This window comes from Vitis vinifera, chromosome 2, assembly GCF_030704535.1.
Source record: "Vitis vinifera cultivar Pinot Noir 40024 chromosome 2, ASM3070453v1".
Classification (NCBI taxonomy): domain Eukaryota; kingdom Viridiplantae; phylum Streptophyta; class Magnoliopsida; order Vitales; family Vitaceae; genus Vitis; species Vitis vinifera.
In genome coordinates, this window is record NC_081806.1 from 5790105 (window position 1) to 5798456 (window position 8352).

At 33.9% G+C, this 8352-nt stretch overlaps 2 protein-coding genes across 2 annotated transcripts; both read left to right on the plus strand.

The window, feature by feature from the left end:
• Positions 1 to 679: 679 nt before the first annotated feature.
• Positions 680 to 3933, plus strand: LOC100260384 (cytochrome P450 CYP72A616). Its single transcript, XM_003635247.4, has 5 exons — positions 680 to 1188; positions 1266 to 1486; positions 2211 to 2455; positions 2555 to 2918; positions 2990 to 3933. The coding sequence occupies exons 1-5, from the start codon at positions 906 to 908 to the stop codon at positions 3416 to 3418; spliced, it is 1542 nt and encodes a 513-aa protein (XP_003635295.1). The 5' UTR covers positions 680 to 905; the 3' UTR covers positions 3419 to 3933.
• A 1490-nt stretch (positions 3934 to 5423) lies between these two features.
• On the plus strand, positions 5424 to 8088 carry LOC100852998 (cytochrome P450 CYP72A616). The gene is made up of 5 exons (XM_003635248.4): positions 5424 to 5785; positions 5863 to 6083; positions 6793 to 7037; positions 7128 to 7491; positions 7563 to 8088. The coding sequence occupies exons 1-5, from the start codon at positions 5503 to 5505 to the stop codon at positions 7989 to 7991; spliced, it is 1542 nt and encodes a 513-aa protein (XP_003635296.2). The 5' UTR covers positions 5424 to 5502; the 3' UTR covers positions 7992 to 8088.
• Positions 8089 to 8352: the final 264 nt, after the last annotated feature.

The following is an 8352-nucleotide window of genomic DNA, read 5'->3' on the forward strand; positions in this document are numbered from 1 at the left end:
TTATAAAATAATAAGATATATAATTTTTTACATGCAAATAATTTTAAATATTGTATTATCATATACCCTCTTAGATATTAAAAAAAAAGGTGATTTATGGTATATTTGGTAACTATTTTTGAAAACAATTATAAAAAATAGTTTTTGAGAACAATTTTTATAAAACAAAAGTCTGTTTGAAATTTAAAATGTTTTTAACATATTTTTAATATTTTTAAATATGTTTTAAAAATAATTTTTATATCTATTATTTTATTTTTAATTATTCTATATGTTTATATAATTATTTATTAAAATAACTATTAAAAAAAACTGAAAATAACAAAAAATAACTAAAAATTATTTTTCGAAAACTTCATGTTTTTTGTCTTTAAAAACAAAAAACAGTTTTTAATTGTCAAATATATTTTTTTGTGTTTTTTATTTTAGAGAATAAAAAATTATTTTAAAAAACAGTTCTTTTAGTATATGTTATAGCACAGAAAAAATGATTTTTGAAATGGTGACGAAGTGATTATCTAAATATCACTGCTGCCTCAACTAGCAATTGTATATTGGGCAGGATAGGGTTTTCGTGATTCGCCCCATATCTCGATTTGTAGTTTTGGCAAGTTATTGACTTATTGTACGCCTAATGATATAATTTTAGAAGAATATTTGATAATTAATATCCAAAAGAAATGTTGCAGTCCACATAACACGGGAATCCTTTTCCTTATCTTTGGAAGCAAAAGAAGTGTTGTAGTCCACAGAAAGTGGAATTTTTTTCATTTTTAATTCTTGTTTTCTCGGCGCTTGTTCAAGAGAAGGGTATACTGCATTTGGCAGATCGTACAAAACTCCATTGAAACCCACAAAATTTGAGCTCCATTTCCTTCAAATTTCGTCATTCCAAGAAACCCCAAATGAGAATGGAAGACTCCATTTTGAAAACCATGGCATACTCTTTTGCCATATTGACTATGTATACTCTTTCGAGAGTCGTTTACAGCGTCTGGTGGAGACCCAAAAGCCTGGAGAAGCAACTGAGGCGGCAAGGCATCAGAGGTACTCGTTACAAGCTTTTGTTTGGTGACGCCAAAGCTATGAAGCAGTCGTTCATGGAGGCACGCTCCAAACCCATGGCTTTGAACCATTCTATTGTTCCTCGTGTCCTTCCATTCTACCATGAAATCGCTCAAAAATATGGTAAGCCGATTATTATATTGTTACTGGGTTATTGCCTCTTCTTATGTGGATCTGATGACATAGAATTGGAAAAACAGGGAAAGTTTCAGTGAGTTGGAACTTTACAACGCCAAGGGTGCTGATAGTGGAGCCGGAGCTGATGAGGTTGATATTAACAAGCAAGAACGGTCACTTCCAGAGGCTGCCGGGAAACCCTCTTGGGTATCTTCTGACACGCGGACTCTCATACCTGCAAGGGGAGAAATGGGCCAAAAGGAGAAAGTTACTTACACCAGCTTTCCACTTCGAGAAATTGAAGGTAATCTAAACCATAACTTTCCGCTTTTAACAGCAAAAAAGATACTTTAAAAGTGATAAAAGGATATCGATGAAAGAGTAGCTTAATAGAGTGGCAAACTTCCATAGTAAAAAGCGCTTTTTACTATAAGATATGTATTGAAATTTAAAAAACACTTTTAATACGATGAAATACAATAGAAATACTCTTAAACACAACCTTAATAAGGTTAAAAATGAACAGAAACACTATATACGATACAGTAGAGTGACTCAATTTATTAGATAGTGTCTCAAATACCCAATTGATTTATATATATATTTTTGTTGTTGTAAAAAATACTATATAAAGAAAACTTATTAGAAATATTTACGAGATAAAGATGAACTTGTGAAAACTATATGTGATGAATATAAATGAGAGGAAGAGTGAAAGATACTTGGTGGGGTAAGAAGGCTCATGGGCACATGGTTCATGGTATAAATACAAAAAGTGTAGAAATATGGAATGTTGGATCATTTGTAATATTTTCTATGGTATAGTGGAATGTTCTCTTTCATTTATGGATGTAGGCATGGTTTATCAAACCATGCTAAAAACTTGTCTACTTTTTATGTCTGGATTATTTGATCTTTGTCTTTGTGTATTAATTTATATGAAACTTCTGCTAAAACAACACACTTTTCATGGCAAAGCCTAGAAGAGGACCTCGGGTTATGAAGTACTAATGGGTTGTTAAAAACAGGGGATGGTGCCTGCATTTTCAGTAAGTTGTCGTAAATTGATAGAACGATGGAAGAATTTAGTTGCTCCTCAAGGAACATATGAACTAGATATGATGCCTGAATTTCAGAACCTTACTGGGGATGTCATTTCTCAAGTAGCCTTTGGAAGCAATTATGAAGAAGGAAAGAAAGTGTTTGAACTTCAGAAGGAGCAAGCTGTGCTAGTCATGGAAGCTTTTCGAACCTTTTACATACCTGGTTTCAGGTGCAAATTTGAAAAGCATTTGTAAACTTTGGAGTTTCTACTGTATTTTTTTAGCTTAAATAGTTCTTGTTCTGAACGAATTATCCTATCTTATTGTAGATTTGTGCCTATTGGGAAGAACAAGAAGAGATATTATATAGACAGCGAGATCAAAGCGATATTAAAAAAAATAATTCTCAAGAGGAAGCAGACCATGAAGCCTGGAGATCTGGGCAATGATGATCTACTAGGTTTGCTGCTTCAATGTCAAGAACAAACTGATAGTGAGATGACAATTGAAGATGTGATAGAGGAATGCAAGTTGTTCTACTTTGCTGGCCAAGAGACCACTGCTAACTGGCTAACATGGACAATTCTCCTCTTATCTATGCATCCCAACTGGCAAGAGAAGGCAAGAGAAGAGGTTTTACAAATTTGTGGGAAGAAAATGCCTGATATTGAAGCCATAAACCACCTCAAAATTGTTAGTACTTTTCCTCCACTTTACTTGAAATTGCATTCCAAGTAGTTTTCTTATATATAACTCATTTGTAGGTGTCGATGATACTACATGAAGTCCTAAGGCTATATCCACCTGTGACTCAGCAGTTCAGGCATACTTGTGAAAGAATCAATATAGCAGGTATGTGTATCCCAGCTGGGGTCAACCTTGTGTTGCCAACTTTGCTTCTTCATCACAGTCCTGAGTATTGGGGAGATGATGTTGAAGAATTTAAACCAGAGAGATTCTCTGAAGGAGTTTCAAAGGCATCAAAGGGTGATCAGATTGCATTCTATCCATTTGGGTGGGGGCACAGGATTTGCTTGGGCCAAGGTTTTGCAATGATAGAAGCAAAGATGGCTCTAGCTATGATTCTGCAACACTTTTGGTTTGAGCTTTCACCCACTTACACTCATGCTCCTCATACTGTTATTACTCTTCAACCTCAACATGGAGCTCCAATTATACTACACGAAATCTAACAACTATTTCTTTTGGCTTTCATGGCTATACCTTTTTATCTTCATACTCACACATGAAGGGTAGTAAGCCAATAGAAACTCGTGTCTACAAAACCCAAGTTCAAAACAAACTACCTACTTGCATGTCCATCTCTTCTTCTACGTTGTATGTAGATCTGGTCTCTCATTTCCCCAAAGACATACATTTAAGTACAACAATTTTGAAGAAAGAAAATGGAGGTTGTTACATTTCGAATTCACTCAACCATACCAAATTTAAAGGCCTTCACTGGTAATCAAAATGACTATTCTCCTTTTGAGGCAACTCTTTCTGCCTATCTTGGCTACTTCTGTTTATTTAAAGGCAACACTCCATTGTTAAACTTCTATAAAAGTTTATTCTTGGTTCATCGAGGTGGTTGGGGAGGGTTGTTCCAAGCTTTTATATCCAATGTAAAACCTTATCCTACTCTTTTGTATTCCAATAAATTCAAGATGCAATATGTGAAGCTTTGGAAGGTCAGAAGTGAGTGTAATTATGTTCCATTAATTTTATTTTACTTATCATTGTATACCTTTGACTTGATTTGCCATGTACCAATAGTTACCAAAGCTATTTAAAAGTTATTATAAATAAAAATTATTTTAATTAGTAATATTCTTGTTAAAAATGATTTAAAAAAAATCATTTGTTATTTACAATATTTTTAAAAAGTTTTTTTAATATAAAAATTATTTTTTAAGGTTGAAAAATTTTTAAAAATCATTTATAAGACTTTTTAGAAAAACGTTTGATATGTGGTTATCTTAAAATTAATTGTGGAGAAAATATTTTATTAAAAACCCTTTAAATAAAAACCAATAGGATAAAATTGTTGACCGGACCCTTTTCCGGTGTGGTTTTCACTTTTAGCCCGCTCCCATGTCAAACCGGATCCCACTCTCATATCAAACCGGAATTGAACCGCTCCGGATCAAACCGTAATTTTACCCACAATGTGCATCTCCAGCATCAGCCAGGATTGCATCTGTGAACAGAAGGAACAAAGGCCACTGGGCTATCTATAAACTTTGTAAAAATTAATGCACATAAATATATACTATAATTTTGGTATTTTTTTTGAGTTTCATTAATTTAAACTCTTAATTAAACATAAACATTAAGTGCACATTTATTTTTTAAGATAAGTTATGAAAAGAATATAAATTAAATAATATAATAATTTTTAAAATAATAAAATAATAAAATATATAATTTTTCACATGTAAAATTCTTTTCATCCTAACTATATCTTCACATTTAAATATTATAAATATTTTATTAAATAAAATTTAAAATATTAATTCATTTATATTTATCCTTATAATCATTTAATTTGATATTAATATTATTAAAATTTTGAATTATATATATATATATTTAATTTTTTATAAATACTTTTACTTTATATAATATATAAATTATATATTTATGATGTCATATGTTTGATCATGATTTAATCATTGCTTCAATTAGTAAACCGTGAATAGACAATTTAGCAATTCATTGGTTTGATTATGAAAACATTGAAAAAAACATCGGGTAAGATATTATCCAAATGTCAGTGCTTTGATTATTAGATTTTTGAAGTGGTGATCAAGTGATTATCCAAATGTCAGTGCTGCCTCCACATCTTGATTTGTAGTTAATGGAAGTTAATGCACATGTAATGATATAATTTTAGAAAAACATACGATAAGAAATGTTTCAGTCCACATCAAGTGGGAATCCTTTTCATCATCATGGGAAACAAAAGAAAGTGGAATCTTTTTCATTATTACTTCTTGTTTTTTCAACACTTGTTCAAGAGAAGGGTAGACTGCATTTTAGAAAAACATACGATAAGAAATGTTGCAGTCCACATCAAGTGGGAATCCTTTTCATCATAATGGGAAGCAAAAGAAAGTGGAATCTTTTTCATTATTACTTCTTGTTTTTTCAACACTTGTTCAAGAGAAGGGTAGACTGCATTTGGCATATTTTGGGCATCAAACTAATTTAATCATTGTACAAAACCCCATTAAAACCCACAAAATTTTAGCTTCATCATTCCAAGAAAACCCAAATGAGAATGGAAGGCTCCATTTTGAAAACCATGGCATACTCTTTTGCCATATTGACTGTCTATACTCTTTTGAGAGTTGTTTACAGCATCTGGTGGAGACCCAAAAGCCTGGAGAAGCAGCTGAGGCGGCAAGGCATCAGAGGTACTCATTACAAGCTTTTGTTTGGAGACGCGAAAGCTATGAAGCAGTCATTCATGGAGGCACGCTCCAAACCCATGGCTTTGAACCATTCTATTGTTCCTCGTGTCATTCCATTCTACCATGAAATGGCTCAAAAATATGGTAAGCCGATTATTATATTGTTACTGGTTTATTGCCTCTTCTTATGTGGATCTGATGACATAGAATTGGAAAAACAGGGAAAGTTTCAGTGAGTTGGCACTTTACAACGCCAAGGGTGCTGATAGTGGAGCCAGAGCTGATGAGGATGATATTAAAATACAAGAATGGTCACTTGCACAGGCTGCCGGGAAACCCTCTTGGGTATCATCTGTCACGCGGACTATTATCCTTGGAAGGTGAGAAATGGGCCAAAAGGAGAAAGTTACTCTCACCAGCTTTCCACCTTGAGAAGTTGAAGGTGATTAATCTAACCCACTAACTTTCCGCTCTTAACAGCGAGAAAATTCTTTACAGTGATAGAGGCTATCGTTCAAAGAGTAACTAAAGAGTGGCACACTTCCATCGTTAAGAAGCGCTTTTAGAGAAAAATATGCATCGGGTTTGTCAAAATTTACAAAACACCTAAAAAATACTTTAACTAAATACTAGCTCCCAAATATTCTTAATAAAGTTGAACAAAAGTACCATTCGCAACATAATAGAGTGATTCATACCCCATTGATTTATATTTCTTTTTGTTGTAATAATTAATATATGAAGAAAAACTATTAGAAATATTTATGAGTATTATAGGTCATGAAAAAAAAAATTTATAAGCTTATGAAAATTATATGTGATGGCTAGAGATGGGAGGAGTGAAAGATACTCGGTGGAGGACGAGGGTTCATGGACTCGTAATTCAAAGTATAAATACAAAGAGTTGAAAAACGTGAGATGTTCAATTATTGACCTGTAATATTTTTTATGGTATGGTAGAATGTACTCTTTTATTCATGGATGTAGGTATGGTTTGTCGGTTTTAAAATCTTGTCGACTTTTTGTAAGGATTATTTGATCTTTGTGCTTGTGCATCAGCATATTTATATTGAAACTTCACAACATAATTTTCATGGCAAAGCCCAAAGAGGGCCTTAGGTTATGAAGTACTAATGGGTAGTGAAAAACAGGGTATGATGCCAGCATTTTCAACAAGTTGTCACGATTTGATAGAACGGTGGAAGAACTTGGTTGGTCCTCAAGGAACATATGAACTAGATGTAATGCCTGAATTTCAGAACCTTACTGGGGATGTTATTTCTCGAACAGCCTTTGGAAGCAGCTATGAAGAAGGAAGGAGAGTGTTTGAACTTCAGAAGGAGCAAATTGTGCTAGTCATGGAAGATTTTCGAAACTTTTACATACCTGGTTTCAGGTGCAAAGCATTATAAACTTTAGAGTGTCTACTGTAATTTCTTAGCTTAAATATTTCTTGTTCTGAACGAATTATTCCATCTGATTGTAGATTTGTGCCCACTAGGAAGAACAAGAGGAGATATTATATGGACAGTGAGATCAAAGCGATGATAAAAAAAATAATTCTCAAGAAGAAGCAGACCCTGAAGAATGGAGATCCAGGCAATGATGATCTACTAGGTTTACTGCTGCAATGTCAGGAACAAACTGATAGTGAGATGACGATTGATGATGTGGTAGAGGAATGCAAGTTGTTCTACTTTGTTGGCCAAGAGACCACTGCTAACTGGCTAACATGGACAACTCTCCTCTTATCTATGCATCCCAACTGGCAAGAGAAGGCAAGAGCAGAGGTTTTACAGATATGTGGGAAGAAAATGCCTGATATTGAAGCCATAAGCAACCTCAAAATTGTTAGTACTTTTCTTCCACTTTACTTGAACTTGCATTACAAGTAGTTTTCTTACGTATAACTCATTTGCAGGTGTCCATGATACTACATGAAGTCCTAAGGCTGTATCCACCTGTGATTATGCAGTTCAGGCATACTGGTGAAAGAATCAATATAGCAGGTATGTGTATCCCAGCTGGGGTCGACCTTGTGTTGCCAACTGCGCTTCTTCATCACAGTCCTGAGTACTGGGGAGATGATGTTGAGGAATTTAAACCAGAGAGATTCTCTGAAGGAGTTTCAAAGGCATCAAAGGGTGATCAGACTGCATTCTATCCATTTGGGTGGGGGCACAGGATCTGCTTGGGTCAAGGTTTGGCAATGATAGAAGCAAAGATGGCTCTAGCTATGATTCTGCAACACTTTTGGTTTGAGCTTTCACCCACTTATACTCATGCTCCTCATCGTATTATTACTCTTCAACCTCAATATGGAGCTCCAATTATACTGCACCAAATCTAAGTTACTACTTGGATGTCAATCTCTTCTTGTCCAAAGACAAGTTCTATATCCTATGTTATCTAATTTAAGGAAATGAGACTTCAGACATTTTAGCATCTTTTTGATGAGTTCCTCTTAAGAAAAGCTCAATGGTATCATAAAGAACTTCACAAATTAAGTACAACAATTTTGAAGAAAGAAAACAGAGATTGCTACATTTCATCCATTTAAAGGAATCAAAGATCTTCACTAGTAATCAAATGACTCATCTCCTTTTGACGCAACTCTTTCCACTTATCTTGGCTACACTCTCCATCTCCATTACCTTTGTTTATTTGAAACCAACGCTCCATTACTGTTGAACTTCTATGAAGGTTTTTTC

Bases quoted from the DNA above. Each gene is read 5' to 3' on its own strand.
- LOC100852998 (XM_003635248.4), top strand. From the start codon at position 5,503: ATGAGAATGGAAGGCTCCATTTTGAAAACCATGGCATACTCTTTTGCC. The intron at 6,084-6,792 runs GTGATTAATCTA...AGTGAAAAACAG, and splicing joins TCCACCTTGAGAAGTTGAAG to GGTATGATGCCAGCATTTTC. The intron at 7,038-7,127 runs GTGCAAAGCATT...ATCTGATTGTAG, and splicing joins TTTTACATACCTGGTTTCAG to ATTTGTGCCCACTAGGAAGA.
- LOC100260384 (XM_003635247.4), top strand. From the start codon at position 906: ATGAGAATGGAAGACTCCATTTTGAAAACCATGGCATACTCTTTTGCC. The intron at 1,487-2,210 runs GTAATCTAAACC...TGTTAAAAACAG, and splicing joins TCCACTTCGAGAAATTGAAG to GGGATGGTGCCTGCATTTTC. The intron at 2,919-2,989 runs GTTAGTACTTTT...ACTCATTTGTAG, and splicing joins CCATAAACCACCTCAAAATT to GTGTCGATGATACTACATGA.